Here is a 16223-nt window from a genome sequence, read left to right on the forward strand (position 1 = left end):
GCCGTCATATATCATTAGTTCGAGAACTTTTGGAATGGCCGAAAGTTTAGCAATAAGACGATAGTTTACCACATCACTTTTATTGCCCTTCTTATGAATCGGTCTAACGAATTCTTCCTTCCAAACGGAGAGGAATATTCCTAAAAAGTAAGACTTATTGAAAACAAAAGACAACGGATCCGCTAAAGAAGAACAGCACTTACTCATTATTATTTTAGGAATACCTTCAGGCCCGGGAAAAGGCCTGGAACCTAAGTTGAGTAGGTATTTTCCAACTGTAGTCGAGTTTGTGACATAATTAGAATAAGCGGTTTTTGGTTATTAATGTATCGAAAATCATCCAAATTCACTTCAAATAGAGTAGAAGAGTACGATTCGGCGAAAAGGTCACGAAAAAATTCAGAAATCACCTTGAAGAATCGTTCAATTTCAAAAAAGTTGGGTAGCACTTCTTCTAGGATTATGTTTAATATCATCAGAAATTCTTAAAATATACATATCATAATGTGTTTAGCTGCTAACTTGAATATATCATACGCAAGTTGAAAGTTGCTGTAATCACCAGCACTCCTCGAAGAAAGATGTTTGCGCCAAAATTTGTTTTTTTTTAATTACGCAACCTTCAAAGTTCCATAGAAAACCATGGAGGATCAGAATGGGAATTCCTATTCCTTATAGTTCGAATAAATCAAACGCAGCAAATATGATTTCATAAAATTTACCCGTCATCGACTCGATATCAGTAATATTAAATACTGAAGAAAAATCGTAAGCAGAAAAGAAATAATTTAGCATTATGAAACAGAACGAGAGGTACGCAATTATACCAATCAGAAGTAAAAACCAAATCCAATTGCTTCGATTGGTGGTTCAAAACTAATGAAATTTGCTTTAAGTTATTCAAGTGAAAGGAATCCACAAATGATAACTCCAGCTCGCCACTACAATCTATTGGAACCAAAAGTGGTTCCTCATCATGTGTCGTCTACGTTATTTTGGGAAGATTACAGCCTCCAAAATAGAAAACCTCGTCGTGTGAACTAATAGAATTGTAAATGTTTTCTACTATGGAACAAAATTTAAAATATACGTCAGAACTAAAGTTTAGTGGTGTATAACAATTTACCACCAAACCGGAAATATTGAAAATACTAGCGGACAATGAGTTTTTAACTGCAACAAGTATCCCACCTCAAAATACTAGCGGACAATGAGTTTTTGACTGAAACAAGTATCCCACCTCCCTTAGGAGCATGTTTCTGAGAAAAATTCCCATAACGGTCCCTTCTGAATACGGAAAAAGCTGAACCAAAAAGTTCTAAGTTATCAACAGAAAGAGTCAACTATGTTTCCGTCAGAGCACTCCATTATGGAAGAATTCAGCAACACAGCCCCAGTTTTAGTCCTAATAAATTGAAATATTATCTTAAGATTTTACATGTTTATGAACATTTTAAGCAGGATGCATTTATTTCGATTATGGCACGGATTGATTAACTTTTGGGATATATCTGAGATTATTTTTGGGAAACTACACCTCTTAAGGGGCCCGTTTTACATTTTTGATCATTTTGAAGAAAGTATTCAACAGATTTATTTATTCTGATTTCGATTTTGTATGTTTGAATGGAGTATATGTCGTTCAATTTTCAAACGGATTCAATATGCAACTATTTTTATAGAAATAATGAAGTATTTGTAGAAGTGTATATAGATCATTTTTTGGAAATATCAGGGCTGGAAAACCAATCCCGGGGCCGATTTTGCATTATTTACCATATCTACGGAACGGATTGATGGAATTTCTTTAAATTTTATATTTGAGTTCTGGTTGTTACCGAAACTAACTGGTGGAACGAAGTTGTACTAAGAGCCAGATTGTACATTTTTCCAAGTATGTTAACTAAAAGCTTGCTGACTTCCGTAAAAATGAATGAAGTGTTTAAAATGCATTTTCATAATCTTCTGTAACACTTTCACTTAACTAGGCAATACATATTGCGGTATATGCAATAATTTTAACGAATTATGAAGCGTATTAATTAATATACATATGTAAATACTTGGATGGTCTTGGCTCTTATTTACTTCCAGGGCCGGATAGTGTCACCGAGATAATTTTAAAGAATTACTCAGGATCGGTGGCTGTACCCCTGGCTTTCAGTTTTAATAAATCATACTCGTCGAAAGTTCCATCTCTTTGAAAGGGAGCGTTTATAAGGCCTATACATAAAAGGGCCTTAAGTTTTCGAATTGATGTTATATGATTCCGTTTACGAACATAGCACGCAATTAACTGTAAAAAATCAACACGGTTTTCTGAATAAGAAATTAGTGGTTACCAATCAACCAGAATTTTTACTAATAATATGGATATTAGACTGGCGTTATTTATACTGATTTCAGTAAGGCTTTCAATATTCTTCCTCACGAAATAATTATCTTAAAGTTAAGACTACTTGGTTTTCCTGAAAATCATAATTATCCGTTCATCTGTTTCATCTTGATTTGTGGCATTTTCGGGGGTGCCACAGGACAGCAAATTTGGGCCATTGTAATTCATCATTTCTGTGAATTGTATGTTTCCGAGGTCGAGAGACAGTAGGATCCTAATTTATGCCGATAATGCTGATTTCCAAGGTCTTCAGAATGACTTAAAGTTAGTTGGTCAAGAGTTGATGAGTTTAATGACCCCTACACATTGAAATTTCTTTACTCTTATCTTGTTCCCTCACATCTTGAGTACGCATCGCAAGCTTGGTCTTCAATTTGCGACGTTCACAGGAACAGAATTGAGACTATTCTTTCTTGAGATTCGCTTTGCGTCGCATTCCCTGAGAAGATTCATTAATCTTGCTTCCTTATGAACATAGATTAAAGCTCATTGACATGCCCACTTTGGCTAAAAGACGAGAAATCGCTGAAAATTATATAAAATCTTTTTGTATAGATAAATACCAGAGTAGTATTTTGGAAACGAACAAGAGCTTAAAATTTCTGTGTGACGATTGTGTTTTATATATCCACAACGTAGATTCGGTTGTTCAAAAAATGAATTGCGCTATACGTAGAAGTGTGCTCAAGATTAAAAATTTTTACAAATAGATCAATATTTTGTTTCTTTGTTACCTACACAACTCTTATTACCATCTATTTCTAAAAAAATGGAATATTTTAAGAATTTGGATTTAAAAAAGAAGATAAAAATCCCAACTCTGCAAAACTACAAATTTAATATAGGGAAATGAGGAACGAAAATTAGTGTGAAAATTCAAGTAATGGAAGAAGAACACGATTAGTGTGGACATACGGAATAAGCTGCATTTTTACAAGTATTTACTATAGCTACTAAATAACTTCAAAAATAATTTACTCATGAATTGAAAATTTTAAAGGCTATGATAAGTTTATACATTTTTACGGGTACGCAGAGTTGACATTGCCAAATCTATATTATTTCGTTCCTTTTTCTAAATTTGGCTAAAATTTTTTAAAAGTGGCAGCTCTTCTGTATCAGAGTCAAATCCGCCACCTACCATTTCTAAACAGAACTAATTGACAATAGAAAATTTATGTGAAAATTAAAGGCCGAAGTGTGACTTGTGACACTACACCACACAGTGGATAAATGATTTAATTAGTAGTTTACGTAACTAGAAGTAGAATAAAAGACAAAAATTAATATATCGAATCAAAATGTCACAAATACCAAAATTTTCTGGATTAGCTCAAAAATTTTTTGCTAATTTGAAAAGTAAAGAATTTCGAGACTATCTAATGAGTACACATTTTTGGGGTCCCGTTGCTAATTGGGGCATACCACTAGCAGCAATTGCAGATATTTCTACGAAAGATCCCAAATTTATTAGTGGTAAAATGACAACTGCTTTGATTTTGTATTCCTCTGTTTTTATGAGATTTGCATGGTGTGTTCAGCCAAGGAATATGCTATTATTTGCGTGCCACCTCACTAATGTTACAGCACAAACCACACAGGGGCTTCGTTTTGTAAGTTATAATTTTTTAAGTTCATCCAAAGATCTTAAACAAGGTAATTGATCAGCAATTACAAAGTAACAAAAAATACGGATAAAGTTGTTTCTCGTATACAATAATTGGAGAACAAATGATAGATAGAAAATTTTGTAAAAATGTTAATTTATGTGGCACCTTCCTATTATAATTTTAATTGTAGCTTTTTGAATTATATATTGAAGTCAAATGTAAATAGAATTTAATTAGAAATTGAATAAGAAGGGGATTAATTTATATGCCAATGTTTTTCTTTTCTAAACGTTTATATACGCAATTTTATTTTTAATTACATACATTATATTTTAAATAGCAGTTGTATTTGTCAGATTAATTTCCAAGCCGACAAAATGTATAAATCCACGTTTTTCAAGAGATCATGCAGATTAAAGGTGGAATTGGAATACTATTTGTTTTTTCTACGTCCTTTTTTACTTGAATTTGAACTAGGTCCGTTTTTATCTGTTAGGGCTGGAGGAACAAGCACTGTGCCTTCTTTTATTTCTTCTTTCATGTCAGATTCAGCAATTTTGCTCTGAGCGTCCATGTAGAACATAATATCCCGTAGTTGTTCCTTGACTTCGGTCAATTCTAATTCCTTTTTCTCCTGGTATTCTTTAAATTTTCTTTCCAAGATGGCATATTTACATTGCCAAGTAGATTGATTATCCTGTAACGCTTTCGTCATTTGACATTCTTCTGCCAATTGCTTCTGAGCTTCTCTTAGTCTGGAATTAAATAAAATTGTAAAGACAAAAATGCTTCAAATAAGAAATTTAAAAGTTCTAACTTTGCTAGATTTTGATTGATTTTTTTTTCCAAAGATGATTTTTCTCTTGTTAATATTTGAATTTTTTGCTCCATATCTACAAATTTACTTAAGATTTCATCAGTTTTTCCCCTTTGTTTCGCCCAGTCCATTTCAATTGAATTCAATTTTTCTTCGTAGTATTTACGTTGAGTGTCTAACTGCGATGTGAGGAGATAAGTAAACTCTAATTGCATGGAATCAATTTTTTCCTTTCCATCATCTTCTTCCCCATTTCCATGAGGATTTTGTGATGCTACGAGTTTTCCATCTGTCTTATTTTGATACAAACGATGAACAAAATTATCTCCCGCGTAGTCCCAAACACTCGAGGTACCCAACTGCATGGCATAAGTATGATTGGTAGCACGATAGTGTGCCGCAGCATGACCTCCTTGATATCGACCGCAACCTACATGGCCGCATATTAAGCAAATCCAAAGCGCTTCATTACCTTCGCATTCCATGCAAACAGAATTCTCCATTAGTTCGGGTGTTTGAACATGTCGACAAACGGGACAAGTAGAATCCCCCCACTTTATCAAACAATTCGCGTGAAAAGCATGATTGCAAAGAATAGTTAACACTCCGTCAACGCTTTCATCCATTCGTTCAAGACATACGGGACAATTTGGAAGTTCCGTATGCCCCAACGGCGGAAGTCCATCATCACCCCACTCTATATTTGAAACCCAAACAGCATGGCAAACAGAGTCCGGTTCTATCGAATTGTAGGCTGCTCCGTTGTAAGTTTTATAGAATTCCAGAGCCGATTTATTAGATCGAAATCTAAAATGAAATATATTTGTTATACACGCGTGGTAACGATTTGCACTATTCGTTTTTTACTCTAGTATCACCATAAATTGATTTGGACTACCATCTCTAATAATTCTTATGTGTTGTATAAATTCATGGCAAGGTGCAACAAATTTTAGCAGGTCATGGCAACTTAAACTCGCTGGTACTGCTAATAAACAAAGTTGAGAACTTGGTATGTCTTCAACTTCCTTTCTCTCACTAAAAACCATAATAATTAAAGTCAACATGCAAACTCAACATCAAATCAAAAACTTGTTTTACTTTTTCTTAAAAAGATGAATAATACCATTAGTTACTTCAACAAAAGGGTTTCCAGAAAAAAAACTTATTTCTTTTGGAAATTCTGTATTAGTCGCGGATAACGGTAGATCAATTGAATTTGTGTCTTCAAGCGGTGTTACTTCTCTTGATCCTGTCGGTAATATAGCCCTGACAGGCGGTTTTGGGTTAGTTTGTTGATTTTCATAAGATTCAATAATTATTCCAGAAGTTGTTCGCAGCCCTCTATCACGTTCACGCTCCTTTTGTGCTCGAGAATTACTTGCAGATGAGTCAACTGATGCGGCTCCATGTTCTGCCACTAGCAAAGAAAATTTTTAATTAAGTCGATAAATTTTAATTTACAAAATAGTTTTAACTATACTTTGATCTTGTCGATAATCGAAGTCAATTTCAATTTTAATTATACACAAAGAAATTTTACCAGGCATTTATTGACGCAACATTTGTTTTCCTTTGTTTATGAATTTTCCAAAATTTTTTTGTACATAAAATTAATTGCTATCGACTATTATCGTGTCAGCTGATTTAAGCTAAGATAGAGATGAGTGATTAATATAAAGAATCGATATCGTTGTTAGTAAAGAATTTGTTTCTTCTTGTTGCGATAGCGTACCACAAATATCGATAGTTGATATTAGGTCTGTCTGATATAAGAAAATTTCTAAAAACCTTATAAAACTTGAAAAAAGTTTTTGCATGCAAAGCGTTTATGATACTGATTGACGGTCACTTCCCACAAAAATACCATTCAACCATTTAACTTTAATGGGCGCTAATTATCGATGTGGATAATTTTTTTTTACAAAAATGAGAGGAAATGATGACGTTTTCATCTTCTCAATGTTTAAAGTTTTTTCAAGTTTCTGTAAACTAAAATTTAGTGTTTTAAAAATTTTTTAAAATCTTAAAGCTGTCAAAACATATGCTTTTCTTAGTTATGTCAGAAGATTTTATTTTTCAAAAAAAAATTTTTCATCATCAATAATTTTTTGTTCACAACTTTTTTATTAAAAATAAAATAAGATAAGGAAAATGGATTCACAATGCTTTTGAATTCTCATGATTTTCTCAAAGTTTCACACTTATATAGTTCAAAATAAAAATTTTCTTTTTTTTTGCATAACGGAAAAATACAGTAGTCACGCGTTTATATGAACATCGCTTTATGTGAACATCGGGATTATATGAACAGCGATTTTTTGACATTAACAACTCTATTATATGAACACTTAAAAAATTCACACTCTTTTATATGAACATTTTTTTTTTCTCTATTTAAAATCGTAATCACATAAATACAAATAAAAATTTACGGTACCAAAAATATGAAGAATATGAAATTGATACCCAGATAGCATGCAAATCTTTCAAAGCCATCTGTATTTTGCTTTATGCTTTGGTAAAATCGCCGAATTTTTGCTATCAGGGAAACTGCATGTTGATTCTTGAACGGTTTTTTTGTGTTCATACATGATCTTAAAAATACATAAACATTTCAATTTTTGGTTTTGTTTTAAGCAATATTGTTGTAGGTCAGTATTATTTTCGCTATGGTTCGTAAAATACGCAAAGTTTTAAGGCTTAATGACAAACAGTGTATAATAGAAAAATTAAAAAGAGGTGCAACTGTAACTAATTTAGCAAATGAATATAATGTGGCAAAATCGACTTTATGTAACATTAATAAAAATAAAATTGGAATTATAAAAGCAATTAGCTACACTTTTTTGGGGCCTGGTACACGAAAAACTCTTAGGTTAACTTTACTACAGCTGATGTTCAAAGATGGAATACAGATATTGAATGTGAGCTTGAAGACGATGATGCTATTTCATCTTCAACAGAAATCGCATCCAGTCCTGTATGTATTTCAACAATAGATGCAATAAAAGCAATAAATACGGTTTTAGAATGGGCAACGGAAAATTCTGACGATTATAAGGATATAGAAACCCTCAGAAAGTTACGAGAAAAAGCTGTTTTAAAACAAATACAAGCACCTTGTGTTCAAAAAAAAATTTCAGACTACATACGTATTGGTTAAAATCAGTTTAACTTTGTTTTTTGAATGTTTTTGTTTTATTTATGAAATTATGAATTGTGTTTTTTTTTATTTGAGATTAAACATAACACATTCAATTAGCGTAAAAATAATGTCTTTTATTTACCCCCACTTATATGAAAACTTCGTTTATATGAATTGGCTTTGCTTTAATTAGTTCATATAAACGCGTGGCTACTGTATTAATTTATGTTTGATAAATCTAGGGTTTTCTGTCAAAACATCATATCTTCATTTTTGCCATTTCGAATAAAACTCCTTTGAAAGTTTTTTGTGTTATTTTTATTTTACTAAGCCAGGGAAAATTTAGTTAATTTAAAACGTTAGCATTTAAAATGTTGCTACATAGTATTAAAATGGTTACACTTTTTCAATTGCAATTAATATCAATCAAAACTAAATAAGTTCACTTCTATAGTTTTAAATGTTTTTAAAAGTGTGTTTCACTTGTAAAATAACCAAGGTTAACATTTGAATATGAAATGCAGAAATGAATATGTGTACATGTTTCATTTTCAACTTAAAACGAAACGGTATAAAAACATGAATACATTTTCAATTCAAAAGTGTCTGACATGGCATACCTATGAGCCTTATTTTAGTTGTCGCGTCACTTACGTGGCATTTGTCGTTGTCGTTATCACATCATTTGAAATGTGGTATTCTGGTTGTCGAGCGACGTGAGTGCGAGAAATAATCGAAAATGAAACGTTTCAAGTGAAATTGATACATTTTAAAAAGAAATTTCGGCGAGTAAAGTTCAAACTAAAAAAAATTTTCAGTATACATATTTATATTTTTAAATAATAAAAAATGACATTTGCATTATGGTTTACGGATTCATCTCATTTCGGTAGTGATGAAATTAAAAAAAACAACAATTAAGGATCAAGAGATTTAAGATTAGCGACAGCTCTAATCCATTGAATTTGTCAAATGGAGTGTAAGCCAATACCATAATTTTTATACCCTGCACTTTGTGAAAAGAATTTGTGAATAATGCAGTCGACGCCAAACTTTCACAAGTTGTTTCTTTTGTGCCAAGGACGAACCCTATTGTAATTGGACTAATTCAGACAACGGGTTGGGGTAGCTGCCATACAACTCAAAGACTTTATTTTAAATATTTCAAAAACTAATAAAGGTATAAATATAAAATTTTGTACACATGCGTCCAATTATATTCCACATATGCTCTAAAAATTTTAATGGGATAACTGCACCGGTTCGGGTGGCTGCCATGCAACTCCAAAAGCAAATTTTTTATATTCGGCAAAATAATAAAGTCGGATTTATGAAACTTGACATTCATGTGTCTACTTATAGATCAGATATATTTGTGAAGTTTTAGTGGAATTGCTTGACAGGTTCGGGTACCTGTCTTATAACTCCAGAAGCTAATATTAAATATTTGGAAAAGTAATTAAGTCAGATTCATGAAACTTGGCAGTTGTGCGTCCAGTTATATGCCAGATAAATTTCTGAAGTTTTGGTGGAATTGCTTGACAGTTTCGAGCAGCTCCTATACAAGTTCAAAACTTTATTTTAAATATTTGTAAAAATAATAAAGTTAGATTTATGACACATGGTAGTTGTGTGTCCAATTATAGATCAGATATAATTGTGAAGTTTTAGTGGAACTGCTTGACAGGTTCGGGTACTTGCCATACAATTCCAAAAGCTAATTTTAAATATTTGGAAAAATAATAAAGCAGATTCATGAAACTTGGCAGTTGGATGTCCAGTTAAATGTCAGAAATATCCGTGAAGTTTCTATAGAATGGTTTCACAGGTTCGAGAAATTGGTATACAACAACCAAAGGTGCAGGGTATAATTCAATCGGTTTATACCGACTGAAACGTTTTTACTTGTTTCAAGTAAGTTAGTTACAAACATTTTATTTTATTCACAGATTTATAAACTATTACAGATTTCCAAAGGAGGCCTTTGTATATTTACTGAATATATTCGACGGAAAAACGAGTACACTTAAAAGGCGTTCTCTGTCATGAAATTTCCAATTTCTTAAATTTATAAATACTTTCACGCTAAAAACAAAAATTAAATTATATATTTTATGATTTAATTTATGTATAAAATTGACTTTTTTTTATGATTTTGTATTATGATTATGAACAAAATAAAAAAACACTGTTTATTTATATCACAAGCTTTCACCACTTTGCATACACTATTTCATCTTTGGGAAGCCTCAAAAACTTAAGTAGTTTCTTTTTCTGCATTTCTACCCTCATAATTCTATTTTTGTTATACCAAGAACAGTAAATTTCTTTTAAAAATTTTTTATTTTTGTTTATTTTTTTTAGCATTTAAACCCTGGATACAAAAATATTTTACTTTTTCTTTTACACCCCAACAAGCAATTTATCTCGCAAGTTGCTTAAAATTAACTTAATTTGGAGTTACAGTTCATGAAAATAGTTTTCGAATTTCAGATTGAAAAAAGGGGAATCTTAGAGAAGAGTGGAAAGCTGCAATTGGAGTGGAAACAAAGCCGGAATCCAAATAAAGTACGAGTGAATTTCTCCTACACAGGCGGGTAATGGGAATATTATGGTTTCTGAAGCGAATATCATTGTTCTCGAATTCGCTTAAATGGTATTATAGTTTGCTGGTTTGCGAAGCGAATAAAGTTATTTCGAGGGAAATGTTAAAACTAGGCGAATAAAAATTGTATGTGATTACAAGTAATTTTTAAAACTTTGTTGTGATTTTCAATTGATATTTTATATTATTTTAAGAATTTATGGTGGAGGTTATTGTGAAAAAAGATAAAACATTAGTAGTAAAATAAATTTTAATTTTTAGTTCTTTATATTAATCTAAATCTTATTGAAAACAAAAAAATTTGATAAATCTTTGCAGCATTTATTGCAAGTAATAAAAATATTTGTTTTTTTCATGGCAAAACAAAAGGAGCGTTTGCGAATACATAAGATAATAATTCATAAATTTTTAGTAATGTAAAGCAATCAGGACGTAGCTCGCGGTAGAGTTAAGTTTGGATTCAATAAAAGTATGTTGAGAGGAAATGTGAACTTTGCTATGGAGTCAAACGTTCTGGGACCTCCAAAAAAATCAATTATACTGACTCAGTTTCTTGTAACTCCAATGAATTTGATTAATCCCTTATACCTTTTCGTGTCCTTCGAATATTTGCATTTGCATCGTCTTCACTACAATTACTGGTGTACTCATCACAATAGAATAAATCGGCACTCGATGAAAACATATTTTCATTATTTCATAAAGTAAAAATGTTAAGATATCAATTAAATATAAAATTTATGAAAAATATTTTTATATTTATAATCCATATTACTCACTTCCTTTATTTTTTAATAGCTTCGAATGTAATTTTTTTGAAATCTCGACAGCAAACACTTTTTCCTAGCGAACCATAATAACATTTAGACGAATTTGAGAACAATGACATTCGTTTCGCGAACCATAATAAGCCCTTTAATTTCTGATTTTGTCGAACAATGTTAAACGAATTGTCAAAATAAACAAAAATAAATGCACGAGCAAATATTCAAATTATGTACTAGGGTTTCAACGGTGAGTATATTGTTATATTATGTAAACTCTGTGAGAGCTAAAAGATACCGCAGCTCATTTTAGAAATTTTTTCGCGTTAAATAAAAGAAATAAAAATATATAGTCTTGGAAAAAATTAGTGTCGGTGTACATGTTTTATATACTCGTATGAAATAATAATAATACTACTTGCTGCAAACTCGCTTACTTTACTCTTTTAAATAAAGTACGTATAACGCAATAAATTAATACCGTTTCAGCAGAAAATCTGACGATTAAATTTGACAACTATGATATTGGATGAGAAATGCTGTTTACATACCAAGCATTATTTGATCAAATCTGGTGTTAAATTTAATTTTTTTATCGAAGTAGATATATAGTATATAACAAAGTGAAAGTGATTAATTTGAAAAATAAAAATACGTTCAGTGAGAAATAAAAATTTTAAGAAAAAGTAAATAATTTAAAACCATAGGAAACATATATGTATAATCAAACATAATTAATTCTAAGGAAAAATAATTTGCAAAGTAAATAAATTATTAAAAACATATAATTTTCATTGAATTTATTTCCAGATATAGATGTAGCATATACATATATATGTATGTATGTATATAGGCAAGATATTCTCGCTCTCAATTAAACCGCTTATCACTGCACTCTTAACGAGTAAAATCTGTCCTCGCCATTTTATTTTTTTTTAATGTCAAAAAGTTAAATGAGAATTGGATAAAACTCTATTTTTCTTATACGATTTTGCTTGATTTTTACACATCAAATTTTAATCAAATTTCCATCCAAATTAAACGCTGTCTTATATTAAATATGAAAGGATGAAGCATGTTCGTTTCCATTTCACTTACGCGCAAGTGAAAAATGCTGCTCAGAAAAATGCACAAAAATGTGCAATTTAAAAATATTTGAAAAATGCCTCACACGGCACTAAAAAAATAACTCAAAATACATAATCCAAATAAAACATAAGAAAAAATAAGAGAAAAAATGGCATATTATGGATAATGTATACAATATTTTCTTTAATATTGTGATGCGTATGTACATTTGATATGTATAAATAAAAGAGTACTCGTATAAAAGAATGTTATAAAATAGAAAAACGATAAATATAAATAAAACAATACAAAAACAAACAAAAAAAAATAAACGCAGTTTTTTTAAATTAAGAATTTGCTATGAATACGTGTATTTTGGGGAATTAGGAGAAACTTGTCTCGATGCTACTCCTGCAACAAAACATAATAAAACATTTTTAACATTGTTACTATAGGTGACAAGTTCAATGAATTCCAATTTCATGAAAAGCGTCCAATTTTCACATTTTGCCTTATAACTCGGAAAATATGACAGGTAGGCCACTCAATACTTTAGGCACTCATTTTAAAGCCCATGAAATTTCCTCCTTCTAACTTTTAATTGTTGCTTATTCATAATTAAATCTATTGATTGTCTCACCTAAAGACTTTTTACCTTCTACTATTTTTCAAAAAAATTCAAAAAATTTGATACCAAAATATTTTAAATTTTTTGAAAAAAAACGAAAACCATAACTGTTCAATTTTCATATACATAAAATGTTTAAAAAATATATGTACATATACATACATATGTCCAATCCTAATCAGATTGACATCTATGCGCAGACGCTGGAAAACTTTGAAGTATAGAGTGCAGATTAAACGTACATAATATGTAACCTAATTCACAAATGAAGTCGGGTCAAACAAATGGATTGTAATTATTTCCAGGAATGCATACATTTAGGATAAACAATTTATGCAGTCTTTGAAACAAAGCAAAAAAAAAAAAATTTAGAGAGGCGTTAACTTAATGCTGGATTTTAAGGGTCAATTTTGTGAGTTAAGAAAAATAATTATATTTGTTAATGGTATAGCATTTACTGTTAGTTTTCTGCATTTATAAAAATTTGAAAAAGTTTGTAGTTTCGGAAATAAAATTTGGTAAAAAATATTACAAGCGACAATATTTTAAAACGCATTAAATTAAAAGATCTATGCACATATGAAATTTCAGCTTTCTATCTTGTAACATTTTGTAAACATATGCACGGACGAACATAATGAGGTAATAAGCACTCATAAACAACCATAAAGTGTATTTTTTTTCTTTATTTTATAAAGTGTATTTTGTTTTTCTTAATTTTTATTTTTCCTGAAATAGAATTTACCACTGTTTGACCCAAAATAAATAAATTTTTTTTGTTAACGACAATTTTTGTTCAAAAAACACAATATTGCAAATACTGTCAATATTGCATATTGAAGCTCCGGGTGCTACTCCGAGTGTCAGCTGTGCTGCGGCCGTCAAAGTCATAAAGGTTTCAGTTTTGGCGACAAGCTATCCAAGTTGGAGGAGGCTATCATCGACAGGGTAATCAAGGACTGGGACGAGGTTTTCCAGTTTGAGGGAATACACTTCAAACCGGGAATGATTCTTGTCGACTGTGTAGACGAAGGGACTGCCAGATTGCTAGTGAGACAGGCACTAACGTTATGCGCATGGAAAGGCTCAGAATTGTCTGTAGAAATCGAAGATGCCATCCTCAAGTCCCAAGTCATCACCGTCTTTGTGACGGGTCAAGAGTGGAGCAAGATCTTGGCACAGAAGAGGGGAATATGGACCTGGGTCTGGAAACTGGTAGGCCAGAAGAAAGACAGAGGAAGTCAGGTACTGAAGATTGGAACCGACGGCGCATAGCAGGCGCCATTGAAAAGGTGGGACACTTCTGAGGTATCGTTTCGGGAAAATTTCCGTACACTAGCTGAAAGCGGGCAGAGCTGATGGCATTGGTCTGGCAGCTGTTGGGTCGGAGAAATCTCTGATGCAAAAATAGACCGGGTCACAAGCGACGAGGAGGGCTTGTCCGATGAGTTCGATACATCCGAAGAAAAACGATTCCTGGAAGATCGATAACGGAGATAGCAGATGAGATAAAGCTAATTCTCCTTTTCCTTAAAGGGCCATCTCCAGAAGAAGTGGTCTTTCAGAGCTTACCTGAAAATCACCCTACTAGCAAAAGACAATAGACGGAGAGGGAGGAAGGAACTGGGATGGCCTAGGTGAACCCTCATCATATCAGGGCAGCTTCGACTGTCTTGGAAAAGATGTTCACTAAGGAACATCTGCGTATAGCAATGATACAGGAATTCTGGGTTTAGAGGCGACAGATCAAAGAGCTGTCAATTAGAGATACACAAGTTGTATGGGATTATGGATAAGACCTTCCAGAAGCCTGCATTCTGATAAGAAAAAATAATAAGTTTATTTTACTTTAAGAGTCATGACAAAAGATATCACACCTATCAGGGCCCATCACCGGAAAGACAGAAAATGATAGAGCAGTGTAACAGAAAGAGACGACCTCTCATCATCAGGCATATCACGAGACGTGGGGAAGAATTAACGCAAACATTAGAGGTTAGTCTTTGCTAAAATTTTTGACTAGGGAAAATTTGGAAATAATTAATGTAGGCAATGCTCCGACTTTTATAACTAGGATATAGAAAGGAAGTACTTGCACTACATCCAATCGTGAAGTGACTAGGGTATAAAAAGGAAATACCCGCACTACTTCCACAGAAAGTATTGTGATATCCAACGTTTGACAGCCCAAGGCGATTTCTTTGCAGGACCATAAAATCATCCGATTTGATCTACGTGGGTTAATGGAGAAGAAACCTTTAGAAACCCAAATCGGACATATTGGGAGGGATACAGTGGGGATCTGGATGCTTAGCTGGCAGACGCCTCGGTCAGGACTATGGCCAGGCATCCACTGGTGTTGGAAAGGGTGTGGAAGAGCTTCGAGGTCGCGTCAAGGAAGTGTCCACAGAGTGGAATTCTGTCTCTACTGATGTGGAGTTTGCTGGTGCACTTGTGAACTGCTCCGTCAGGGAATTGAAGTCCAGGATTATGCTAATGATATTGTAGCTCTTGGAACGGTCGCAGCGGACTTTTTCTGAAAAATGGAATTTTCATTTATAATAATATTGCCAATGAAGTTAAAAAGTAACATTTTTTTTGTTAATAGTCCTTACTTAAAAGGTGTTATTTTCAGTATTAGGAAGAATGAGATCTACAAACAGCACTACTCTCCGTTTTGAAATAAAAAAAAGGTAATTAAAGAATTTCAGTATTCTTTAATATATATTAAGAATTTAGGAAAATTACCAAATCAAATACGAAATTACCAAGTTACCAAGTCAGTTATCAATGGCAGTTTTGCACGTGGCGTTATTAATCTGTAATGTAGTGCGGATAAAATGTAATTTAAACTAAAAAGAATTATATTAATTGATTTTTTATATTTTTATTTTTCCTTTTTCAACTCCAAATGTAAAAGTATAATAGAGCAAAGGAAATCATAATAGAACCTATATATGATCAAAAAACCTTCATTTTGAAGATAAATCTTCAATTTTACAGCGTTGATGTGCATAAATGTGAAAACAATTAAATGAAGCTCAGAATTGCCGCCTTGAATAATTGATACAAATGAAATAACTAAAAGTTTGGATGCGCTTTGTTTTATCTGTCAAATATAACGTCCGAACGTTTACGAACTTTCATTAAATTTTAATCAAATTAAAAACAAAATTCATGAACAATAT

General features: G+C 31.9%; 2 protein-coding genes across 2 annotated transcripts; one reads left to right on the forward strand and one right to left on the reverse strand.

Annotated features, from left to right (window-relative positions):
- The first annotated feature begins 3593 nt into the window (after window positions 1-3593).
- LOC129611780 (mitochondrial pyruvate carrier 1) lies at window positions 3594-4271 on the forward strand. Its single transcript, XM_055525086.1, has one exon. It carries the CDS (start codon window positions 3697-3699, stop codon window positions 4057-4059), a length of 363 nt encoding a protein of 120 aa, XP_055381061.1. The 5' UTR covers window positions 3594-3696; the 3' UTR covers window positions 4060-4271.
- A 29-nt stretch (window positions 4272-4300) lies between these two features.
- LOC129611779 (BRCA1-associated protein) lies at window positions 4301-6481 on the reverse strand. The gene is made up of 5 exons (XM_055525085.1): window positions 6306-6481; window positions 5924-6242; window positions 5690-5860; window positions 4823-5629; window positions 4301-4760 (listed from the first exon to the last, which is right to left on the reverse strand). Exons 1-5 carry the CDS (start codon window positions 6370-6372, stop codon window positions 4439-4441), a joined length of 1686 nt encoding a protein of 561 aa, XP_055381060.1. The 5' UTR covers window positions 6373-6481; the 3' UTR covers window positions 4301-4438.
- Window positions 6482-16223: the final 9742 nt, after the last annotated feature.

This window comes from Condylostylus longicornis, unplaced genomic scaffold, assembly GCF_029603195.1.
Source record: "Condylostylus longicornis isolate FDR11 unplaced genomic scaffold, ASM2960319v2 ptg000055l, whole genome shotgun sequence".
NCBI classification, from domain to species: Eukaryota; Metazoa; Arthropoda; class Insecta; order Diptera; family Dolichopodidae; genus Condylostylus; species Condylostylus longicornis.

Bases quoted from the DNA above. Each gene is read 5' to 3' on its own strand.
- LOC129611780 (XM_055525086.1), top strand. From the start codon at position 3,697: ATGTCACAAATACCAAAATTTTCTGGATTAGCTCAAAAATTTTTTGCT.
- LOC129611779 (XM_055525085.1), bottom strand. From the start codon at position 6,372: ATGCCTGGTAAAATTTCTTTGTGTATAATTAAAATTGAAATTGACTTC. The intron at 5,630-5,689 runs GTAAAAAACGAA...ATTTCATTTTAG, and splicing joins CAATTTATGGTGATACTAGA to ATTTCGATCTAATAAATCGG. The intron at 4,761-4,822 runs GTTAGAACTTTT...ATTTAATTCCAG, and splicing joins ATCAATCAAAATCTAGCAAA to ACTAAGAGAAGCTCAGAAGC.